The 26,478-nt window shown below is 37.0% G+C and overlaps 1 protein-coding gene across 1 annotated transcript in view; it reads left to right on the top strand.

Annotated features, from left to right (window-relative positions):
• Window positions 1-26,478, top strand: part of DNAJC15 (DnaJ heat shock protein family (Hsp40) member C15) — a 68,715-nt gene that overhangs the window by 12,986 nt on the left and 29,251 nt on the right. Inside the window, exons 2-3 of the mRNA XM_007085371.2 lie at window positions 16,222-16,273; window positions 19,754-19,827. Coding sequence (XP_007085433.1) covers window positions 16,222-16,273; window positions 19,754-19,827 — 126 coding nt within the window. The remainder of the gene's footprint in view (window positions 1-16,221; window positions 16,274-19,753; window positions 19,828-26,478) is intronic.

The following is a 26,478-nucleotide window of genomic DNA, read 5'->3' as shown; positions in this document are numbered from 1 at the left end:
GAAATTTAAGCTGTGAGTATTACCACTCTAAGAAATTGTTGCCTAAAGTAAAATAGGTTCTTGTAAGGGAGTAAAAGTAGCTTTTAGAAAGTGGCATGATTTGCCAAGCAAGAAGAATAAGCAAAGCTACAGAGTGTTGCAGGTAGGGTGTACATCAGATGTAATCTAAGAGAGTTTAGGGAGTACTTGCCCAGGGCCTCTAAAGTCAGCGTAATAAAAGCTTGTAGGAGTACATGATAGAGAAGAGGCCAGCTAGAGATTCAGCAAGATCATTCTTATGCTCAGGGTGCAAACTTAAGTGCAAGGATAAAAAGGGAGATGCCAGAGATCAGTGCATTTGTTTTTATTGGAGAGTGCCAGGAAGAATTTGTTTTTAAAGTTTATTTGTAAGTAGATAGGTCAGTGCATGTTTCACATATGCACTAATTTATTTAATTATCCCCTGTTGTTGGGTATTCTAATTGTTTCCAACTTTTTATATTATGAATAGTGCAGTTATAAATATTCTCATATATAAGCTTTTATGCACCTCTCTGATTATTTTCTTAGTGTAATTTTTTCTAATTGTAGTTACTGAGCCTAGTGTCTTGCATATATTTAAGGATGTTGATTCCTATGCTGAAATTACTTTCAAGACAGATTGTCCCAATTTGCATTCCCAGCATCAGTTCATGAGATTGTTCATTGAGTTACTCCCTCAACAACTTGTAAGACTTTCAGTTGTTGGCTAAATTGTGTGCCTTTCATTAGTACTGGTCTTTATACTGAAAGAATGACAGAGTGCCACATGTTCCCATCCAGAAGAAAAGTTGAAGGAAATATGAGTAATTCCACTTATTTGCTTATTGAAGTGGTCAGTTTTATCCGCTTCCATACTTAAAAACTGAATGATTTTATATTAAATGTGAGAGTATTGAAAATACAACTTATTGGGAGTGGGTGAGGGAATATAAAATTTTGTGAAAAAATAGGGAATTATGAGGAGTAAGGGCATCAAGGACTGGTGCTAGAATCTAGTTTGGCATGAAATAATTAAATGACATTATATTCTCTAGGTCATTAAAAAACTAATAAATAGGATAAGACATTATAAGGTGTTTGTGAATGGGTGTTGAAGTCAGATAGGGATGTTTCATTGCCTATCAGCTCACACTGGAAAGATTGACGAATTTTTATAATCTTTTAAAAGAGCATGGCAATAATTTAAATTTTTTTTAATGTTTATTATTTATTTTTGGGAGAAATAGAGAGACAGAGTGCCAACAGGAGAGGGGCAGAGAGAAAGGGAGACACAGAATCCGAAGCAGGTGTCAGGCTCTGAGTTATCAGCACAGAGCCCAAGGCGGGGGTCGAACCCATGAAACACGAGCCGAAGTTGGATGCTTAACCAACTGAGCCACGCAGGTGCCCCATTTTTAAAAAAAAATTTTTTTTAATGTTTATTTTTGAGAGAGATAGAGTGCAAGCAGGAGAGGGCATGGCAATAATTTTAAATTGTTGCTTGAAGACATAGGGTCTGGTCTGGAATTAGGATACTTGTATTTTAGTCTAGGTGCAGACACTAATGACCAATGCTAAACCTTGGACAAGGAATGTCACTTTTTAGGACATCAGTGTCTTCCTCTATAAAATGTGGGTTTTTCTATGCTAGATGTTTTCTGTAATTCCTTTCAGCTCTATGATTGTGACACTGACTTACTGTATTAGTCAGAAACGACAACAAAACATTGGACACCCTATGGAAGCTGTTGGAAATAAAGCAAAACAGAAACATATCTTTTTGTATAAAAGTATGGTGTCTCTATATCTAGAATAATTTGTGTATTTCTGCTTGTACCTTTTAAAACAGTCAAATAGAAATGGAAATTTTCCAGGGGTGCCTGGGTGGCTCAGTGAGTAAAGTGTCTGACTTCGGCTCAGGTCATGATCTTACAGTTTGTGGGTTTGAGCCCCACATCAGGTTCTGGGCTGACAGCTCAGAGCCTGGAAGCTGCTTCAGATTCTGTGTCTTCTCTCTCTCTGCCCATCCCCCACTTGTGCTCTCTCTTGCTCTCAAAAATAAATAATAAGCATGAAAAAAAGTTTTGATTTTTTTCTTTTTAAATATTTATTTATTTGTTTATTTATTTATTTTCAATATATGAAATTTATTGTCAAATTGATTTCCATACAACACCCAGTGCTCATCCCAAAAGGTGCCCTCCTCAATACCCATTACCCACTCTCCCCTCCCTCCCACCCCCCATCAACCCTCAGTTTGTTCTCAGTTGAAAAACACATTTTTAAAGAGAAATGGAAACTTTCCAGAAAGAGATGTATTGAGGGGAGAAGTATGTATTGAGTGTGGAGGTGTGGGGAAGGGAAAGCTCATTTGAAGAAAGGCGAAATTTGTTTAGAACTGTAATTCAAGGATAGTTTAGAACTCTTAATTCAGGACATCACTGGACATGGAAATAGTTTAATAAAAGTACAGTAATAAAATGGTAAAGGATATCCATTGGGTAAAAAAGTCTCTTTCCTCCAAATTTTGGAAAACAGAACTGAGGATACTCCTTAAACATAAAAGAGATCAATTTAGGGCCAGCAAATTAAATAGCAGTGATGAACAAGTTAAAGTAACTCTTAGACCTAAATGAACCTTGAAGTGCCCAGAAGACCCAGCTTTTGAGAAGAGGTATATCTGAAGCTTCAGATCAAAGAACACATTTCAGAAGTTGTATTTATAGATTTGATGTGTTTAACATCAAGAGCTACAAAGGAAGAATACAGAGCCTATGATAGTTATTACTTTTTAATAGGTATTTTCCAAATGCTGTGGTTATTTTTCAGTATCATTCTGAGTTAGCTTTCTGATCAGAATTTTGCTTCAAAAATCTTGTCTGTTTTTGGTCTGTCTGCTTAATCTTGAGATGATTCCGTATTGTTAAATAGATGGAAGGTTGACTTTATGTTTTATGAGTTGTCTGATCTAATCTGTTTAAAATATTCCATAGGTAACTAGTCTAATCTGTATTTAACATTTTATAGATTTTTAATATATTCTATAGATGATCCCTGCCCTCTATCACACATACACATTCACTTGGGATGACCAAAGGTCACAATGAGTTAAGGGCAGAACCCTAGTCAGAAGTCAGGTTTCCCAGCTTCTAACCTTTATTTTGTCCCTATACCTTCCCTTTTTCCTCTTTGGCCTAACCTTGACTGTGTCCTTCAGCTTTATCTGGACTCTTCTCAGAAGCCATCTATTGCCCAGAAGCAGAGTACTCAATCAGCTGGCCATCTGTCTGTCGAACCATCTGTCCCCATATACATCCATCCTGTCAACTAACTACTAGCTTATTTAGCCCATAATATATTTTGGGAATATAAAGATGAATAAAGCCTACTTTTTGCTCTGTAGAGGCTCATGATTTAGTAAGGGAGACAACTCTGGGATCACAATGGAGAAATAAACTGGGAGATAGGTGGTATTGATGTTGGAATAGGGGAGATTCCAATGACATTGATTTCTTTCATATTTGAGAGTTTACTTGATCTTGCTGCCTGTCTAGAGTAGTTCCATTTTTCTTCTTTCCTGTTTAGTAGCTGAAAAGCCATGTTCGCAACACTCTTCTCTGTTAGGGATAAGGATTGATCATATCACCTTTTCGTGAAGGGTGGTGACATAGAAGGGCAGGGACTAGTGGAGTCAGTGAGGGTAGTGGGGATATGACTCAGGTACCTCTGCTCCCTTGCTCACAGCCAGCAGCTTCAGAGGAGAGAGAACTTATTTTGATAAAAAGTGCCGTGTTCCGGATACAGGGTTGGGACCAGCTCCTACGGAAAATGTGTAAGAGTAGGTACAGGTTTCTTATTGGCAGCCTCTGTCAAATATCTGCAAAAGCCCTCTTTCAGCCTGTCAATTCCATTGCTCCCTACTACATCAACGAAAATGAAATAAAGATATTAAAATGAAGTCTTCCCCTCTCAAGTTATATCTAGTGTTAAAGTGAAAGTTTTCACAAAATTTCTAATTCCAATTACTATATGATTATAATTTTATACGCATAGAATAGTTTTTAGTTAGTGCATCCTTGTTCCAAAATTTACTGATGAACTGTGTTAACACTAGCAAAGTATGTGTACTGGATTATTCTTAGCGCTCTGGTTATCTCAGTATAATCGTATAAAGTGGTGGATCTTAACTTCGATGTTCCCACATATTAATATAGCAACACGAGAGAATGGATGGGGTTTACAACCATGTGCTTTTGCAAGTAGCCTAGAGCATGCTTTATATGTGGTCCATAATCTGACTTAAAATCTGAGCCTAAGAATGAAAGTGTCCAATATGTCAACTTTTGAGAATCATTGACAACTAGTATTAGCATACCTTTATTATCCAAGAAGTATTTCTAGCTAAAAATCTAGTAAGTTTTAAAAGGAATTAAATATGCTTATGGATAAATAAAATAATGAAAGCAAACTAGTAAAATTTGAAGGCATGCATGGTTTAAGATTGTGAATCAGTTTGTAACCTTTGTGAGGTCATCTTACTGATCTGTTTCTCTATCCCTACTGCAGTGTCTGGTCTGTAGTAGGCACCCAGATTAAATGTTTAAATGTTGATTTAATTAGTGAATAATATATGAATCAAGGGCATATGCCTAAAAGCTTTATTTTCTGGTCCTAAAGCAGAAATCTGTATCAGTCAGGATTTTCCAGAAAACAGAACCAAGTAGTATGTATTATTTATCTATTTATTTTGATGATTTGGCTTAAATAGTTATGTGGACTGGCAAGTCTAAAATTTGTAGGGCGGGCCTGCAGGCTGGAAACTTTCAGACAGCAGCTTATTCTTGAGGCAGAATTTCTGCTTCCTTAGGGAAACTTCGGTTTTGTTCTTAGCGCCTTTCAGCTGATTGTGTGAGGCCCACCAATATTATCAAAGATAAATTTCTTTAAAGATAATACGCACTAGCCACAGGTATGAAATACCTACACAGTAGTGTTTAAATGACTGATGTAGCCAAATGGACATATGAAATGAACCATCACAGTGTCTTCAGGTTTAAGGACATGAAACCAAATGTACAGCCTGGTTTGGCAAACCTGTGATGAGCCCAGGAGCTCTTTGTGCTCTCTGAGGCATCCAGAGCTAGGTTGATACTGGGGCAGGATTTTGACAAGCTGTGTTGAATGTGAACAAAGAAAGCTGCTTATCTTATTAGGAAAAGGGGAGACAAGGTTTACATCAGTGGGTCACTGAAGAAATGCAAAATAGTACTTGAAGACTATTCTTAAGAAATCACTGTTTACAGCAAGAATTTCAGTTTGGGGATTTTAATTATATTAGAAAGTGGAGAAATACTCAATTGGGCCATGCCTGAGTTTTGTTTCTTAACTATGTTTGACTTTTGGCTTTGTTTTGTTTTATTGTTTTGCTTTGTTTTTGTTTTACCCTTTTATTTACTGTCTAGTCTTGTATAAATTAATGCTTGTCTATAGTTAAAAATAAATCAAGTGACTTAAAAATTTTTTAATGTTTTTATTTTATTTATTTTTAACGTTTATTTATTTTTGAGACAGAGAGAGACAGAGCATGAATGGGGGAGGGTCAGAGAGAGAGGGAGACACAGAATCTGAAACAGGCTCCAGGCTCTGAGCTGTCAGCACAGAGCCCTATGCAGGGCTCGAACTTACGGACTGCGAGATCATAACCTGAGCCGAAGTCGGACACTCAACTGACTGAGCCACCCAGGCGCCCCAAAATATGTTTTTATTTTAGTTTTGAGAGAGAGAGAGAGAAAAAGAGAGGAAAGGAGGGTCAGAGAGAGAGGGAGACACAGAATCTGAAGCAGGCTCCAGGCTCTGAGCTCTCAGCACAGAGCCGGATGCGGGTCTTGAACCCATGAACCGCGAGATCATGACCTGAGCTGAAGTTGGATGCTTAACCGACTGAGCCACCCATGCGCCCCTCAAGTGACCTTAAAGTGGAGGAAATACAGATGTAGTCAGTATTGCCTTCACTTTTTACGTAATTTAAGATTTTCAGGGGAATTGGTATTTTGAGAGAGGTTCAAGTGTGTTTGTTTTTGGCAATGGCTGGTAAAGGCAGGTAGATTAATGTGGACTAGTCCAATTTAGATATGATAGTCTGTGAAATTCATGCCAGCTTGAAGATTTTAGGGAAGGGTAATTGTAAAAATTATCTTCCTAATGTCATTTTATCATGTCTGACATTTTTTCTTGAATGTCAGTTCTCTTCCTCTCTTTCTTTTGATCTGAATGTGCAATACTTTTCTTTCCCAAATTCTGCTGATTTGCCAGCAGTCTTTCTTGTTTCCTTTTTTCTTTTCCACTTATGTTGTCTAAATTCAAAGAGCTTTCTTTGTAGAAATTGAACCAAATAATAAGGCAGCATAAAACTCTGAGTTCAGCAGAAAGTGATTTGCTTGTGATTAACCCTTGAGAATTGAGAGTCACTGCAAGATAACAAAGAAAGAGTGTTTTTTGATACAACTTGCTCATTCTTCTTTTCCAATCGTAGACGAGACCTTTTTTTTTTTCTCTCCAGTTGTTATGAATTCACATAGTGCTTTGGTTGGGCTTTATGTATTATACTTATCATGGCATGGTTTTAGAAAAATAAGTACCAAAAGAGAGCTTATGGCCTCCCTTTCCTCTGACTGCAGTCCTGTCACAGACTTTACTCTCAACAAAAAGGGAACTCATTTTCCAGTTGTTTAAGGCAAATAACCTTGACATCTCTTCTTACCCCCCAGCTTTATTGAGGTATAATTGACACATAAAAATTGTTTACATGTAAGGTATACTTGCAATTTGATACACATTGTGAAATGATTACCACAGTCAAACTAATTAACACATACATCACCTCACATTGTGTGTGTGGATATGTCTGGTGAGACACTCAAAGACCTACTCTTAGCAAAGTCAAGTGTAAAACTTAACTCATCTTATAACTAAAAATTTGACCAACATCATCCCCATTTCTCCTACCCCCAGCCTGGCAATCACTGTTCTACTCTGCTTCTGTGAGATCATACAGTTTTGTCTTTCTGTGTCTGGCTTATTTCACTTTGCATAATGCCCTTAAGGCCCATCCACATTGTTGGCAAATGTTAGAATTTCCTTCTTTTTTGTGGGTGAATAATATCCTTTGTATATATACATATTTTCTTTATCCATTCATCTGTCAGTAGACACTGTTTCTTTCATACAGTCTCTCAACAAATCTTAATGCCTTTATCTTGAAAGTGTATCCAGAATCTGACCCCCCCCCCATCTCCGTCACTAATCACTTTGGTCCCAGCTACCATTATCTCTTGGATTATTTTAATAGGCTCCTGACGCATCTCCATACCTACGGCCTTGACATTCTATTCTTTTTTTTTTTTTTTAACGTTTATTTATTTTTGAGACAGACAGAGACAGCATGAACGGGGGAGGGTCAGAGAGAGGGAGACACAGAATCTGAAACAGGCTCCAGGCTCTGAGCTGTCAGCACAGAGCCCGACGTGGGGCTCGAACTCATGGACCGCGAGATTGTGACCTGAGCCGAGGTCGGACGCTTAACTGACGGAGCCACCCAGGCGCCCCGACATTCTATTCTTAACATGACAACTAGTGGTCATTTTACAGTTCTAACTAAGATAATGTTAGGCCTCTTCTCAAAACAATCATGTCTCCTATCACTCAGAGAGAAGTTAAAGTTTTTATGTTGATCCTTAAGGCCTGACATGAGCTGTTCCCCATGTTATCTTCTGATCTCATTACCTTTTTCCTCCCCCCCTGCCCCCTCCCACGTTCTGCTCTGTGTACCCTGGCCTTCTGGGTATTCCTCAGGCACACTAGGTATATCCCTGCTTTGGGGCCTTCAAACTTGTTCCACCTGCCCAGTGATCTATCTTCCTTAAATATTGGCATGGCTTCTTGACTTCCTTCAGCTTTATTTTTGTTTTTTTCCAAAAATCACGTTTTCAGTGAATCTTTCCCTGCTTATTCTATCTAAATTTGCTGTTCTCAGTATATAAATACACATCCTTGTCTTTACCTGCTTAATATTCTCCATAGCACATAACACTTTCTATTGTCTCTTTTCCTGATTTATATTGTTTAATGTCTATTTCTTGTGCTAAAATGTAGCTTCAGAAGGATAAGGATTTTGTCTGATAAATCATTAGGACTTAGAATTGTGACTGGCATATAATATCGTAGGCACTCACTGAGTATTTATTGAAATCAGTCAACCAGTCAGAGATGAGAGATGGCCTCCAAATAGCTACTTGAAAAATATCTAACTCTTTTATTGGGAGTTTCTTTATTTTTCTTTGTATAACAACTCAATCATTTCTTCATGTTTTCCTATATGGACCTGTGGATTATCTTCACTTACGTAATGAAATTTACTGACGTACGACTTTTTACTTCATTTTCTTGGTCATCCATGAGACTTTTGGATATGTATTTATCTGGTCCAGGATGTTTAGAGACATGATTATGTGTTATTTTCTTAATTAAATGTGACTGTCCTTGTCCGTTTTATTTTCCTATTTCAAATAAAATTCTGTTCAGTAGCAGACACCAATGTAGTACACAAATCATACAAACTCCAAAAGGCATCTGGATAAGTGGGGAACCTTCTTAAGGTCATTTTTATCTCATTATACAAGTTTTTGAAAACCTATTATGTACTGGATACTTCGTTAGATTTTGGAAATGCAGAGATAAACAGTCCCTACTTCCAGAAAGCTCACCTTTTAGGAGGGGTTGAAGTAGACAGATAAAACCATTATTAATAATGTATCATGTATTATAATAGATCTGTTAAATACCGTGAGAGCACTAGTGAGGGCACTAAAGAGGTTTGCTTGGGTGAGGAGGTGAATGGGGAAAGCTTCATTGGGAGATGACTTAAAGCTATTTGTTGAGGAGTAAGTAGGGATTTTCCAGGTGGACTGAGCAGAGAGGAATAGAAAGGAGTAAAAGTAAAGAAGGACTAGCAGAGATCTGCTATTGTTTGCACAGTGTGCTGGTCATTTTTTATAATTTTGTCTCATAAATCGTTTTGAGCATCCTATGACGTAGGCATTCACATTGCCATTTTATTGATGAGGAAATGGGCCCAGACAGATCAGCTTAGGGTAACAGAACTGGTAAATGTTGGTTTGGATTTTGAACCTGATTAACTTTGAAGCCCATGTTTATCTATACATTCAGGAGTGGAATGTATGGATAATCAGGGTGGAAGATTGAGAGAGTTCATACCTGCTGCATGGATGAAAAACATGAATGAAGTCTTATTTAAAAAGTAAATATTTAGAATAGTAAAGGCAAAGAGGAACGGTATGAATTTGGGTTGAGGATGATGATGATACTGAACAGATTTGAAGGTCAGCAGACATCAGAAGCCATAATTTTCTACTGATGCCATTTAGTGTGGACATAAAACTTTTCTTCAGCCAGACTTAGCAGTCTAGGGAAAAGATTGTCTATGGTAACTCTCTAACCATTTTGAAACCAATCAATGATTTCATTGAGAAGTTACCATTCATTGGTTTCTGCATATGCTATTATGCATATGCCTGGACATTTTAAAATTTAAAATACTCATACTTTGTGTATGGTCAAAGGTAATGCTTTATGAAAAGTGAAAACCGCTTTGTGGCATTTTTCACAGATATAATCTAAAATTGTCATGAATTTTTAAGACTTAATTAAATACCGTTGGCCAATATCACATACATTTATTATGTGTATACATATAGTCTTTGTTTTCCATGGTGACCATAATGAAATTGTTAAGAGCTGAATTTCCAAATTTGGTGCAAGTAGAAGATTTTCTGTTTTCCTTATATATAGACCACTGTTCCCAAACACTAGTCTGGACCGGTTGTAAAGAATTAGTTGGCTGAGGTCAGAGAGGTCTTTTCCTGCTTTCTCCTCTAGGGTTTTGATGGTTTCCTGTCTCACATTCAGGTCCTTTATCCATTTTGATTTTATTTTTGTGAATGGTGTGAGAAAGTGGTCTAGTTTCAACCTTCTGCATGTTGCCGTCCAGTTCTCCCAGCACCATTTGTTAAAGAGACTGTCTTTTTTCCATTGGATGTTCTTTCCTGCTTTGTCAAAGATTAGTTGGCCATACGTTTGTGGGTCTAATTCTGGGGTTTCTATTCTATTCCATTGGTCTATGTGTCTGTTTTTGTGCCAACATCTTTCTTTGTAAAGAACACTGCCTGATTTCTTCTATTTTCAGCACCTATTGTAATTTTCCTAAGTCAAAGAAATAACATTTCTGTAGTTTTCTGTGAAATCACAGATGTACCATGTCTAGTCGCATGAGCAATTTTAGACATTTAACCTGGTTATTGCCTAGTTGTTAGAAAATGACTGTCTTTGTGGTAGTAATGCTGTGCCTCATTCACCATTTTGCTTTTAAATTGTCTTTTCAGTGTCGTTTTTGTTGTTCTGTTACTGGCAATTTAGTTTTAAAGAATCATTATTTAAAACACATTCAAAATAAAAATTGAAGTATATCGTGTGCTTGACACTGGATCAGATATGATGTTGCTTATATAAAAGAAAGAAATTAGATCCTGTTAGCCTGAGGATATAATACTGAAATTTAAGTAAATGTGAAATAGCATAGTGATAGAGCATATGTGAAATTTTTTTTGAATAGTGGTAAATTAGAGATGTTGATGGAATTCTCTGATATTTACAGAGTTAGGCCAAATGAACCATGGGCTATTTAAACGCCCCAGTATGTTTTAGATGTTATTTTACTTTTAAAAATTAAAGTCGAATAAAGGTATTGTCAAGAATTCTGTCTGAACTACTTGCTGAGATTTCAGATTCAATCTCCTGTACTTCCTGTTTTCTACATTTGCAATTAGATAGTTTCTTTTCCCCTTTGGGGTCATTCAGATATGTGGAGGGCTGGGGGAATTTATTGTTGCCTTAGAGCTCTCTCAATTTGTGTCTGAAAAAAAAAATACCAATGATGTTTTAGTGCATGAAAAACTGTTACATAGCAGATAAATGTGTTTTTTCTAGGAAATTGATCATATTCTTATTTTGGACCAGTTAATGTTAAAGTTTTAACTTAATTGCTTTATATCTAACAGTTTTAGTATTTCCATAGAAAACTTTATGAGAAAGACGTATGTTCTTATTTCAGAGTCTAAGATCTGATTGTGTAAGATACATGGTATTTTTTGAAAATCTCAAGTGGAGTTCAATTTCCAAATAATATATTTTTATTTGTTATAAATGGTTTATGCTTAAAAAGTGTAAACTATTTTAATATCAATTAATTAAAATATAATTAAAGAGGTAAATCAGTTATAGGTCCCTTCCAATAAGGAAAATGAGATTGTTTTTTTTTTTAATATTTATTTATTTTTGAGAGAGAGAGAGAGAGACCAAGCCTGAGTGGAGGATGGGTAAAGAAAGAGGGAGAATCCAAAGCAGGCTCCAGGTTCTGAGCTGTCAGCACAGAGCCTGATGCTGTGCTCAAACTCACAAACCATGAGATCATGACCTGAGCTGAAGCCGGACGCTCAACCGACTGAGCCACCTAGGTGCCCCAGAAAGATGAGTTTTTGATGAAAGCTGTGCATAACTTTGTCCATTCACTGTGGGTAAATAAGATTTGACTGCAGCTTTTGGTCATATATTGAACATTCTTATTTGCGCCAGTGATCTACCTAATTTGAGTTTGGTTTCTTTTTGACTTTAAAGGTTGTAAGGCCTTTCATGTTTATCTTTCTATAAAGTTAGTCTTGAGAAACAGAGGTTAACTCTGTCGTCAGTGTTATTTTTCTGGTATTTGATATATTATTGTATTAATACTTTTCTTGTATTGTTGAATGAATGTAAAGTGAAATATATGTGGCAGGTCTTCTCATGTGCTCTAGGACCACGAAGGTAAATGATAACACCCTTTTTGACTTTAGCGAGCTTATTTATTTATATATTTGTTATGGAGGTTCTCATGTTGGGCTTGTGAACTAAAGGGCTTCAGAGAAGCCTTTGGATCCCTTCAAATTATGTATAAAAAATTTGCTGTGTGTATATATCTGTGGTTTTCTGGTGTGACCCATAGATTTAACCAGATTTTTAAAAAGTTATTTATATGTAGAAAAGCTAAAGGAGACAGAGCACATCTAACTATAAACTAGTGTAGTAAATGTTGTAATAAGGGTAAAAATAAAGGTCTTTGGGAGATTAAACGTTGGAGGCCCATCACGTTTCAGGTCCTACATAGGACTCATTTGATATGGACCTTTGCCTTGCTACATGCTATGTCTGTTGTGCATAATATAGTGACTGATGTACAGTAATTTTTGTGTCAGTGAGGGTCCTGGCAGTAATGGATGTTTTTTTTTTTTGAAGATAGTTTAATGAAGAGATTATTTGCACAGGGAGGCATGGTTTAAGGTAACCAGAAATGGGTGATGAATCATCCAGGGGCTAGCAATGGTTGGAGACTGTTATCCACCCAGAGAAAGGGGCAAGAGAATGGGATTATGTATGTTCCAGAACCCAATGAGAGTCGTGGGCATGGAAGAGGAGCCCTTTAACAGGAGCTGTGGCTGAAAAGGAAACATAACAGGAAGTAAATTGTACCATTACTTCTATCTTTTTCCACCTTTTGCTTTTCTGCTGATGCTTCTTGTTTAAGAAGTCGGTCTTTTGTGCACAGTCATCAATCCCACTTGGCCACATAAGAGTGGGTGCTGGGCTCAGAATACTTCCCTAGCAAGAGATGAGGAGTTCACATACCTTGTGCTGGGATTACCACCTTTGTGGGATTTGTTCTGCTGAAGCATAGTCAATGGCTCTCACATATGCCCTCAGCTTTCAGTATTTCAGACTCCAGGGATGGTGTGGGGTGGGGAGGGGTGAGTCCTTCTGTTGCGCCACCAGAGGGGTGGGTGTTTGTAGGCCCATTTCCCTTAGTTAGCTAGCACTGGGGGTGGGGGAGGGGGAACCCATTAGCCTTAACGGACTGATGCATACAGCTGGAGCTGAACTTTGTCTTCTTTCGTGTAAGGAAAGCATTATCCAGTGCTTGACTGTGTAATGTTTTCCTTGGCAACTTTGATACCAAGATGCAACAGGCAGAAGTGTTTGGAGTCCTCTCCTGGGATTGGTCACCTGTGCCTGGTGTTCTTTTTGACACTTCCTCTCTTTGGTAAAGCCCAGACAGAAACTAGTGGGCAAGTGAGGACTTGGATAATGTGGATAAGGGGATGCAGAAGTACAGAGCAAGTCAGAGAAGGGTGGAGAATGAATCTAGAAGGACAGATGGAGAATGACAGCAGAGTGCTTAATACTTATTTGTTGAATTCAATTGAATATTGTTAAACATTTTAGATTTACATATTAAAGGGAAAAATGACCGGATGCCTAATGGTTTAATGTTTCTGATATAAATACCTCCAAATGAAAATCTCTTTGGAATTGTAGAGGCAACAATTTGTATTTTGAGTAGTTAAAATAGTAAAAGTGACACAATTATTAATCTATAAAAATGTGAAATTAGAATAACACAACTTTTTAAGACTGTATTTTTCAAATATGGTTTTTTGAAATGTGAGAATTTGGATTATTTAATTTAGAGAAGACCAACTCATTTTCTAGGGCCTACCTCAAAAATTACTTCTATGAATCTTCCCTTAGACAAATTTAAGTGTTTGCAGAACACTGTTCTTTTTTCTGCTATACCACTTATATTCAATTAATAGTAGTTATTTTATTGATAATATTAAAAGCAGTTCACATTTACTGACTGCTTACTATGTGCCAACCCACTGTGTTAAGTCCTTTACATACATAATTACATTTTATCCTCACAATAACCTTAGGAATTATAGATACTGTTGTTTCGCGCTTGAGATGGCTCAACGGACAGAAGTTCCACAAAGGCCAGAGGTCTTTATGTGCTGGTATTAATATTTCTGCAGCATTTTGTTGTTAGCATTCCCTAGGTATTCTTTTAGTTGAGTACCTTTTCATATGTTTATTAGCCATTTAGATTTTTTTCTATAAAGTCCCTGACCTTTTTGCCCATGGTTCTGTTGGATTGTCTCCCTTACTAGTAATATGGAGGAATTCTGTACATGTCTTTGGATATATGCTCATTGTCAATTATGTGTTACAAATGACTTCTCCAATTCTGTGGCAGATTTAGACTAAAGTGTTAAGAACAGGACATATCTGGTAGGCAAAGATAAATATTTCTAGACAGATGAAAGACTAAACAAGGTTATAAAGAAGGAATAAATTCACACATGAAACAGTTGAGTAGTTTGTTAGGACTGAGGTTCATTAAAGTGAACCAGTGGAAGACTGGAAATTTCAAACCATACAGCCTCAGGGAAGCTTTAGAAAATGGTAAACATATACCTCAACAGAATATCCTCTTTAAATCTATACTCTTTAAATCTATACCTCCCTTCTGTTCAGGACAGACAACCTGTCTAGACAACCTGAAGGGAACTTTGGAAACTGTTTTGCCTCTCTGGGTAGCTAGCTCTAGACTTCCTCTGCTCTGCTGGGGGAAAAAGATCTTTCTTTACTAGGGTGTCCAGTGTTACTGCCTGGTAAAAAAAGTATATCTTAGCATGAGAACTGAGGAGGAGAACCATAGATGAACTTCCTTCATCTTGTCTATGAAGAGCTCTAGATTTCTAAGAGACAGATGCTGGATATTAAAGTTAGACCACTTTCATAACATCCCTCCAGGCTCAACCTCTGTCTTACTACTTCTGCACCAGTGTGAAATGAATCCATTCTGTTCCCTACTGAGGAAATTTTTTTTCTAGATGTATTTTTTAGTCTTTCCTGGATCTTAACAGATTTACCTCTCACCATTAGAGAAAAACATTTCTATCGTGTCTCTTCTGAATTCTGTATCCATCAAAATTTGATTTGGCTGCAAGCGCTTACAAAGATAGAATTTTATTTTTATCTTGTGTAAATAGAGGCAGTCCTGGGGTGCTATGGCGTCTCCCTGATCATCTGGGGCACAGTCTCCTTTCATCTCATTGTTTTTCCTTCTTTATCCAACATGGCTGCTCTAGCTGTAGAATATCTACATTTCTAGCCGGTAAGAAGGAGGAATAGAAAAGGAGAAGGACATTTCTTCCATCCCCCAAAGGACTTCTCAGAAGTTGCATATACCACCCTGCTTATATCTTATAAGCCAGTATTTAGTTAACATAGTCATAGTCTAAGGGAGGCTTGGAAATATGTCTGACTAAAAATAGGAATTCCCGATCCTAGAGAAGAAAGGGGGAATGGATGTTGGGGTGGGGGAGCTATTGAGCTCTGTTATGTAAACCTTATCTGTTTTGATTTAAATATTTTTCTGAGATGGTAAAGGAGAAAAGCATAGAATATAACCAATTTAAATTAGATTTTTATCAGAATGAGCTCATAACTTTATGGATTCTAAATTCTTGGCTCTTATTTAAAAAACTTTACATTGGTCTGTAAAGGTAGAAATAAACTAACTTTTAAATTATTCATAATTCTTACTAATTTTTGGCAGTTTGACTTCTTTACTAAACATAGATCTAATGTTTTATCAAAATTTAAAATAATAGCAAATGCTATTGCAAATATAAAGGAAATATGTTCCTTCTATTTTTGTAGAAGATAAATATATTTAACCACTATTAAGAATAACCTATAGAAAATATTTTAGCATAAAAGATCTTGGGTAGAATGAATTCATATATACAGAAATTAAGTGAAATCTAGAATAATTTTAGTTTACTGAAAATTAATTTTTTTTAATGTTTATTTACTTAGAAGGACAGAGATATAGAGCATGAGCAGGGGAGGGGCAGACAGAGAGGGAGACAGAGAATCTGAAGTGGGCTACAGGCTGTTAGCTGTCAGCACAGAGCCTGACGCGGGGCTTGGACTCACGAGCCATGAGATCATGACCTGAGTCGAAGTCGGATGCTTAACCGACTGAGCCACCCAGGTGCCCCAAGTTTACTGAAAATTAGCTAATATGGTACACAGCAGGTAGAATCCCATAGACACTGCAGATTTAAAAAAAATTCTGTTTTTCACAGCAGAGCTTGAGTAAAATGTTGTATTTAACATAATTATTCTCATTATTTTAAATGGTTTACTTGAAGAAAAAAAAAAAGCCAGTGTAAGACTGTAAGTGATAATCATTTTTTTCCTTTATAGGCAAGAAGTTTGATAGCTGTTGGACTGGGTGTTGCAACTCTTGCCTTTGCAGGTAAGATAAGTAAAGCATACTTCTCAATAAATGTTGCAGGAGAAATATTTCCAGATAGCTTCTATAGTGATTCATGAGGATACCCTCTGTATTCTGAGGTTTGGGTTTTAAGACATTATACATTCTCATTTGTTTCTCCATTTATAGTCCCTGAACATTTGTCAGTGTAGCAAAAGCTAGATAACTGTGTAGTGAAGAAAATTAACAATAAGAAGCTAGGAAAACTAGCCCCAATAATAGTTGATCTTCATAGTATTTTTTTTTAGCTTGAACTATAATGTACTTTAAAAACATTGTTCAGGGGCGCCTGGGTGGCTCAGTCGGTTAAGCGGCCGACTTCGGCTCGGGTCACGATCTCGCGGTCCATGAGTTCAAGCCCCGCATCAGGCTCTGTGCTGACAGCTCAGAGCCTGGAGCCTGTTTCAGATTCTGTGTCTCCCTCTCTCTGACCCTCCCCCGTTCATGCTCTGTCTCTCTCTGTCTCAAAAATAAATAAAACATTAAAAAAATAAATAAATAAAAATAAAAAATAAAAACATTGTTCAGTATGAAGCAATGTAACTGATATGGGGTTCCTCTGTTCTCCCTTGTTTTTTTGTTTGTTTATTCTTGTTTTTTTCTTGCAGTAAGATGTCACATTTCCTGAGTAGTCACTTTTTTTGTTTTTTTTTGTTTTTTTTTGGTTTTTTTTGTTTTTTTTTAATTTTTTTTAACGTTTTATTTATTTTTGAGACAGAGAGAGACAGAGCATGAACGGGGGAGGGGCAGAGAGAGAGGGAGACACAGAATCGGAAGCAGGCTCCAGGCTCTGAGCCCTCAGCCCAGAGCCCGATGCGGGGCTCGAACTCACGGACCGCGAGATCGTGACCTGAGCCGAAGTCGGACGCTTAACTGACTGAGCCACCCAGGCGCCCCTGTAGTCACTTTTTTTGATGAGTATAGTTACTCCCTGTAATGTATTAATTACTTCATTTTTTTTTAACACATTGGTGTAATTTCTTCTGAAAACCTGGGAGAATTTCTTTTACTGTCCAAATCACCAAATAGTTATAAAAATTTAAAGCAAAATTGTTATCTCTTCCAGTTGTAAATTGGATAGCTATTTCCTAATCAGATGTTGATCTGAGAGCATCTCTCGTTACATTTTTTGTTTTAGCATTTGTGTCTCTTAAGTTTCGTGGATTTGATTTTGTTTGTTGGATCTTCTCTTTAAGTGAAGCTACATTCCATTGTGGTTATATGGAGTTGGTAAGATCCAATTGCAAAATGGGACATAAAAGATTGTTGTTTTGTTTTGTTTTATATGATACTTAATTTCATGCAGTTCTCTTAAAGCACCTTAAGCATAAACACTTAAAAATCAAGATCAGTGGTTCAGATTCTCTTGGTCTTTGTGCCATCAACGTCTTGTGTCTCATCGTGATGACTACACTGAGGTTTTCTGAGAAGACTATCGTCCAAAAAGGAATTCTGACAAACTTGGCCCTAAACATGAAACGTGAATTTTAGTATCAACTATTTTAGCAGAATTGGTATAGTTATTTTGAAATTCAAATGGAAGATTTTTATTTGAAATTAAAGACAGATGCTGTACTTTTGCCAGGGTTTTCTTTCTAAAATGAGAAGAATTGGTGTGTGAATTGTGTACATACCACACTTTTGCCAAGTTCTTATTACTAACTAGAATGTTAATAGCAGGCAGCTCTCTTCCAGAGCCAAATGCAACTGAATAATGGAATTTAGGAGAAAGTACACTTAGACTTGTTGGAACTAGGTCTTCTGGTTTATGGTTAAAGTAAACCTTCAGATGTCACTTGTTGAAGACTTTACCTACTTTTTTCATCAAGACTGCCTGATTATATGTGCTTTTATATTTTAAATTTTGAGGTAATTTAAGAGCTATACTGTGTACTATTGTAGAATCAGATGGAAATTGACATCTATAGGACAAGAGGTTTGGATGAGTTAGGCTCTCACTTTTTCAGTGTCACTTATTTAACTTAATTTCCCTTTATTTAATGCTCTCCTTGAGGTCAAGAACTTTTTCTCTTCTATGTGGATTGACTATTTCCCATCTCCCATACCTAGCATCCTATTTTTCACATGTTGTTTGCACAGGAATAATAGTGTGTTTAGACAGGTAACTACTTCTTTTTTTTTTTTTTAAATGTTTTCTTTTTTTAATATTTATTTACTTTTGGGAGACAGAGTGCAAGCAGGAGAGGGGCAGAGAGAGAGGGAGACACAGAATCTGAAGCCGGCTCCACGCTCTGAGCTGTCAGCACGTAGCCCGACGTGGGGCTTGAACCCATGAAGCGCGGTATCATGACCTGGGCCAAAGTCTGACGCCTAACCGACTGAGCCACCCAGGCGCCCCTAGACAGGAAATTTCTAAGAGGTGTATGTAATTGAGCTTTCCCAGTGGAAATCTTGATTTGCAAAGAAGGTTATGGTTGGAAATTGAATAAAATCCAGAGTATCATAGTGGGTTTTCTAGTAAGACTTTTGGGAAGAGAGACACTACTGTTGATCGGTACATAATGCTGATTAGGGTATAAAAGGTAAATTAATCAGGTAATATTTTATTCTTGTTCTATGCCCTCAAAATAGTTTGGGACCTGTTTTGCTATTGATGACTCAGGAGTTTTAATTATTAGGATACCTAAGAAAAGAAAGCACCAAAATAAATTATGCTTTTAGGAGAATAGTTAAATTTGATGAGAAATTGACAGTAAATATCTTTGGTGAATATTTCTTACATAGTTGCTTTTTACTTTGTAGATAGTTCCATTAAAATTGTTCCTATGTTTTACAGATCCTAGATAGTATTTGTTCTCTTAAGTATTTCAAAGTGATTATCACTGGGAAAATCAGTACAAATAACCAGATGTGTGAATCTACACATACATAAAAGGACTTTATCTATAGTTTGTGTTAGAGTACTAGGATGTTTTTTTTTTTTTTTTTTGTTACCTATCATATGGTATAAATAGAAGATATACATAAACATTGACATTTTCTAATTTTATAATCATTAATTAGAACTTGATAAATAATAACTTTATTTTTATTTTATTTTTTATTTTCGAGAGAGACAGAATGTGTGAGCTGGGGAGAGGGGCAGAGGGAGAAAGAGAGAATCCCAGACAGGTTTTATGCTCAGCACAGAGCCCAATGCAGGAGCTCGATCCCACAACCCTGGGATCATGACCTGACCTGCAAGAGTTGGATGCTGAACCAGCTGAGCCACCCAGACATCCCTCAATCTAATAACTATTTTAATTATGTTAAAATGAAATGCTTCCTCCATTCAATAAATTAGACATTTGGAAAAATAGAACTTTCTGGTAAATTTTGAAATAGTTATTGAAATAATACATAGAAAAGAAACTATCAATAAATATTATAGTTACTACCTTGTGGGTATTGTCTTTCCATATTATGGAAAATATGTTTGCTCTTATTCCTGTTGTTTTTTAGGTCGCTATGCATTTCAGATCTGGAAACCTCTAGAACAAGTAATCACAGAAACAGCAAAGAAGATTTCCACTCCTGTGAGTTAAAGATGGCTTTAGTTAGAAGGCTTGTTTTGATTTTTGTTTATATGCCATATTTGATAGTAATTTAGAAAATGTCTTAGATTTTTCAACATTTGTAGTTTACTTTCTTCATGATACCCTTGGGGTGTTTATTTATTGATTTGTTTCAGTCTCTTAGTCACGTTATTTTTATTTCTAATCTTATTCCTGCTTTTGACATCTAATTATTATATCTCTCTTAGTAGTATTACACCAACTTTGAGGTAATTTATCTTCCTTGTTTAATTAATATTAATTCTTTTAGTGATTGTCTATATTAATTCTTGTGGTAGAAGCTGGATATAGTTGATGAATAAAACAGACAAGTTCCTTGCCCTGATGGAGCTTACCCAAGAGTTTATTTCATCATAAAATTTGAAACTGATCCCCGTGTACCACCGCCTGATCATTTCAAACATAAAATTATAAGATTCCAATCCTGAAATCCTATAGGGCTTATACATTCATCTATAGGCATTGTAGCTACTCTGCTGAGCTAAATGTAAGTGAAGAATGAATGATAGTAGATACTTAAAAGCTACTGCGTAGTGGACTGGTTTGTAACTACTGGACACAATGCAAAGAAAACTCACTGAAGCGTTGCAGCATAATCGTTGACTTCTGGGAAATAGAAGCAGATATGGGATAGATCAACTTGGCTTGCAGCAATTGGAGAATGAATGACTTGTTTTAGCAAAGGCATTACAGGCTTGTGAGGCTTAGTTAGCCGTGAACAATGACCACACTTTCAAAGGATGACATACTGACAAATAATTAAACTCAGGTCCAAAAGAACTGCAAGTGATTTTGCAGACCTATAAATGTATGTCTGTGATTAGAGGGAGCATGTGTGTTTTGTTTTTTTTTTTTTTTCTGTGTTCCTATTTATATTTTATTTGGCTACAGTATTAATAGGTATTTAGCATTCGTTCAGTAATTATTCATTCTACATGCCAGACATTACTGTGGAGAGTGGGGTATAGTCAAGGACCATATAAAGATATTGACCTTAGGAGTGTATATTTTAGTGGACACAGACAATTAACAAGTGAATGAATAAGTAAAGTATATACTATGTAGAAGTGTTGACTGCTTATAAGAAAACTAAATCAGGCTAAGAGTTTAAAGAATAACAGCAGAGAGGAATTGATACTAGATGGGTCAGGGAAGGCCTCACTGAGAAGATGAGAGAGCAGATGTGAATCTCTGAAGAAAGAGCTATCTAGGGACTGAAACACTGCAGAGGTCCTGAAGTGGAAATGAGCTTTGCAGCAAGAATAACTCCAGTGAAATATGCAAAGGGAATAGTGGTAGGATAGGGACCAGATCATTTGAGGCCCCATAGACTATGATCAAAACTGCGAATTTTACTTCAAGTATAATGGAAAGCTTTTGGAAGGTTTTGAGCATGGGGGCAACGTGATTTGCATTTTATTTTATTTTTAATGTTTATTTATTTTTGAGAGACAGAATGTGAGCGGCGCAGGAGCAGAGAGAGAGGGAGACACAGGATCCAAAGCAGGCTCTATCCAGGCTCTGAGCTGTCAGCACAGAGCCCGATGCGGGGCTCGAACTCCCGAACCATGAGATCATGACCTGAGCCGAAGTCAGACACTTAACCAACTGAGCCACCCAGGTGCCCGTGATTTGCATTTTAGATGATCACTTTGCTGCATGGAGGGTCAACAAGAACAAGCCAGAGTAAAAGCTCTCAATCCAGTTAAGAGGGTATTGAGATACTTCAGGTAATAGATAATGGTGGCTTGAAATACAGGAATGAAAATAGTGGCATAATTCCTTAATTCAGTGTTACTTATGTCTTTCCATATGTTTATAAATAATGAATGGAGAGAATTTCAGAAATTATTTCTCTTCTGTTAAGGTGATATTCAGTAGATATATTTATATTATAAATAAAGGACTCCCAAGTTTTGTAGAACGGCATTATTTACCATTGTAAAGGAAGAGAGAGCAAGAAAATGAGAAAATTTTCACTGCTCCGTGGAGGCTCACGGATAAGGTAGAATAATTTAAGAGATTGTCATGGGTATACTAAATAGAGAAATAATGTGTCCCTCTTTCCTTTTCCTTTGTGGGCTTGAGTTAAGAAACAGTTTTTGATAAATCTGGCCCTGTTTTCCCCCACAAAATACTACTGTTGCAGTTTGCAGTGAAAATATTTTTTAGAACATCTTTATCATCATCACTGTCATCATAATTATACCTCTGTGAAGATAAGGGTGTTTTAAACAATTCTTTAAATATTAATAATTCTAGGGAAACTGAGAAATTAAATATGTGCATGCTTTCTCTTGGCACTAATGATTCCAAAAAGTCAAACTTCATAAAACACAGCATTTACAATGTTTTGATGTTATTAATATGATTCATTATTAAACCAAATAGGGTTGTTAAAAAAAATAGGAATTTGTAACTGTGTGCCACTAAATCTCTGTCGCTCAAGAGAACCTGGAAAGCATTCAAGGTTCAAGTTTCTATATTTTTAAAAAAAAATTTTTTTTAAGGGAGCCTGGGTGGCTCAGTTGGTTAAGCATCCGACTTCAGCTCAGGTCATGATCTCACACTCCGTGAGTTAGAGCCCCGCCTCGGGCTCTGTGCTGACAGCTCAGAACCTGGAGCCTGCTTAGGATTCTATGTCTCCCTCTCTCTTTGCCCCTCCCCTGCTCATGCTCTGTCTCTCTGTGTCTCAAAAGTAAATTTAAAAAAATAAAAAAAAATTTTTTTTAATGTTTATTTTTGAGACAGAGACAGAGTGTGAGCGGGGGAAGGGCAGTGAGAGAGAGAGAGACAGAATCTGAAGCAGGCTCCAGGCTCTGAGCTGTCAGCACAGAGCCGCCCCACCCCCCCCATCCCCCCCACCCCCGTGAGGCTCAAACACAGGAACTGCTAGATCATCACCTGAACCAAAGTCAGATGCTTAACCGACTGAGCCACCCAGGCGCCCCTCTATGGGTTCTTTTTAAATTTCTTCTTGAAGTTTGTTTTCTCTGTACTTTATTTAACATCATTTTGTCCTTAAATCTCATCTTTGTATTTTCATACCTTTTTTTCCCCCCATTTTTCTTGAATACTACCTGGAGTAATTTTTTCATATGGAATGCGTGGATGGTAAATGTTTTAAGTTCTTCTCTACTAAACGGTTTGTTTCTTTTCTCTCATTGTTAGTCATCAGCTGCTGGCTCCTTGGAAATCTGGTGAGCCAGTATGAGGGAAGAACAGAAGTTTCTGCTCAGGGGCCAACTGGCTGGCTCAGTCAGTGGAGCCTACAACTCTAGGCTCATGAGTCTGAGCCCCATATTGAGTGTAGATTACTTAAAAAAAAAAATCTCTGCTCAGACTGAACCTCAGTGCCCACATACATGCTTTCCTGTATACTCTCAGCCACATTTTCTGGTAACTGAGACTCTTAGCCAGATATTCTTGTGTTCTTATTCTTACTCCTTTGTAAGCAGCCTGTTTCGGTTTTCTTTTGTTGTTTGTGTTTTAGGTTTTTAGTTTTTTGGTAATTTTTATTTGTTTTTTAACTCTGGAAGTTTTGGGTTTTTTTTTTCTTTATTACTGATGTTCTGAAATTTCACAGGTATTCTCAGTGAAATTTAAGTGAAAATTCCCTATCTTTTATTCTGGAAGATTCTCCTATACTTTTTCTTTAATTATTTTTTCTTTTACATTTTCTCTCTTTTCTGTTCCTGGAACTCTTACTAGAGACACATTGGACCTCTGAGTCTATCCTTTATGTCACTGAACAGTTTCTTTCTTATTTTTCATCTTCTTATCTTTTTGTTTTACATTCCACAGTATTTCCATAGCTTATCTTCCAGATCACCAGATTGGGTTTTAGCAATGGCCAGTCTGTTATTTAATCCATCACTAAATGTTTTACTTCAGTAATATTTAATATCTCTTTTCATAGCAATTTACTCTTTTATGGATATAAGATACTAATTTGAAAATTGTCAAGTCCTCTTCTGCTTTCTGATTTACCTCCTTCCTCCAAAAGCCAGTTGTTACTTGTTCATCTTTGTTCTGTTTTATTGCCCCCCGTGGTATTGGATTTGTTCAAATGTCTGACAATCCTTGGTTATTGGTGTATGTTTGTGAGGACTGAGTTGAATAATGTAAGTGTTATAATAGTATAACAGTTTGGTAAACTCACTTTATTAAAAAAAATTTTTTTAATGTTTATTTATTTTTGAGAGACAGAGCACAAGCAGGGGAGGGGCAGAGAGAGAGGGAGACATAGAATCCGAAGCAGGCTCCAGGCTCTGAGCTGTCAGCACAGAGCCTGACATGGGGCTCGGACTCACAGACCATGAGATCATGACCTGAGCCAAAGTTGTACACTTTAATGGACTGAGCCACCCAGGTCGCCCCTGTACATTCACTTTAATTGAACAAGAGTGTTGATAGTGGGCTGTGAATACAAAGGTGGTTTATGTCAACAGGCATGTTTTCCAAAGCAAGGCACCCAGAGGCAGGCTTGAGACCTCCAGAGAGAGGTTGAGGAAAGATTAAGCACTGTGTATATTTCATTCCTTGGCATAACTGTCCCCCTCACTGGCCTCCTGGGTTCTGTAGTGTGATCTGCTAGTACTCTCCTTTGCTTCTGTTGGGACCTACCACCCACAATGAGATACATCTCAGGCTAGTAGTTGTTTTTCTTAGCCAGAGGGCAAAAATGGCAGGTGGTAGGCCCCTTATGCTCTGTGTTAATGGAGTTAGAAATGGTCATCTCTGCTGTTCTGGTTTAATTAATTATCCTGATGTCATTATTATATTTGTGGACTCTAAAGTTAGTGCTTTCTTTATTTCCTGGGAAGGCTTTTCCACTTTCCTCTGGTGTTTGAAGCTGCAGTGATGTTTTTGTGTCTTTAATTGTAATCTTACCTGTTTTCAGCTCTCTGGTTTTCTCTTTGTCTCATTTCTTGTTTTCTAGGCCTCATATGGACTTTTCTGTTTAAAAATATCTCTCTTCTTATTTCAGAGGCACTTTAGGAAGCAAAAGACGTTTTTTTATTCAATCTTCTGTTTTGAACCAGTAGTTTTTTTGCTTGACCTTTCATATGTTAGTGTCTGTTATAAACTCAGTCAGTGTTTACCCCTAATTTTTTTTCCTGGGGAAGAAACCCAAGTCACTCATCTTCTTCTGAGGCTTTTCTTTTTCTTTTTAATTTTTTAAAATGTTTTTATTTATTTTTGAGACACAGAGAGACAGAGCATGAGCAGGGGAGGGGCAGAGAGAGAGGGAGACACAGAATCCAAAGCAGGCTCCAGGCTCCGAGCTGTCAGCACAGAGCCTGATGCGGGGCTCGAACTCACGAACTGTGCAATCATGACTTGAGCCCAAGTTGGACATCTAACCGACTTGGCCACCCAGGCACCCCGAGGCTTTTATTTTTCTATTTGTGAAAATGTCCCTTTATTTGAATACAGTTTTTAAAAATTGGACTTCTTTTGTTTTATGGTTAAGTGAATTTCATGGAAACAACGCAAATTAAAATCGTACCTCTGTGGCTCTATAAACGAAATAGATTATTGTAAATAATAGGAGATTATAGTTTATGGTAAATTTATTTCTTCTTAAGATTATGGAATGATATAGTTCTTCTTTGGTTGTGTGGAGGGCTTTTGTATTTCAAGCTCTTGGCTGAGCCAACTAACAAAGTTTTGTTGAACTTGGTTCATTTCATATCTCCTTTGATAATATGTGACACCATAGCATTTAATGCTAATTTCAGAACGAAAATGATTTTGAGGTATGTTGTTTATGTGTATGCTTTATAGATAGAATAACACAAAATAATAATTTGTAAGGTGCAGGATATATTTCAAATGGCAGCATAAAAGTCGTGGCATCCTGTTTCTGTTCTTGGAAATTCTGTTAGAAAAATATAACCATTTACTCTATTTGATGGAGTTTTTGTATAGTTAAACTGTTCCTTATGGATATGCAGAGATTAACTTACTCATAAGAAGGTCAGTGTTTTAGGGTATGAGTCTCATCTAGATGCTATATTTTAAGTAGCTTTTTCTAGGGCCCCTGGGTGGCTCAGTCGGTTAAGCATCCAAAATCAGCAGAAGTCCTGATCTCACGGTCCATGGGTTCGAGCTCTGTGTCAGGCTCTGTGCTGACAGCTCAGAGCCTGGAGCCTGCTTCGGATTCTGTGGAATCCGAATTCTGTCTCTCTCTGCCCCTCCCTGACTCACTCTGCTGTGTCTCTGTTTCTCTCAAAAATAAATAAACATTACAAAGAATTTAAAAAAAATTTAAGTAGTTTTTTCTGTGTCTCCTTTTCTACCTGGGCAAACCAGAAAGTAAATCAATTGCTCTGATACAATACCTGCTGTTAGGGCTAATGAGTTTCTGACTCGTGGGGTGACACTTCATGAAACATCAGTTTATCATGTTTATTATGCTGAGATTTTGGAGTTCCCTAAGGTAAATAAATACTTACAGAAATGTCAGGGAGTAAGGTACGTATCTAGTAAAAATTTTGATCTGTTGAGAGAAAACTTAAAACTAGCTGTTATTCCTCTGTGAAGTCCCCTTGTTCTTTATATAATCTCCATGTGCATGTGTGTGTATAATTTGTCCAGGTTACTATG

Source organism: Panthera tigris, chromosome A1, assembly GCF_018350195.1.
Source record: "Panthera tigris isolate Pti1 chromosome A1, P.tigris_Pti1_mat1.1, whole genome shotgun sequence".
Lineage (NCBI taxonomy): Eukaryota > Metazoa > Chordata > Mammalia > Carnivora > Felidae > Panthera > Panthera tigris.
This window is presented reverse-complemented; position numbering and strand designations above follow the sequence as displayed.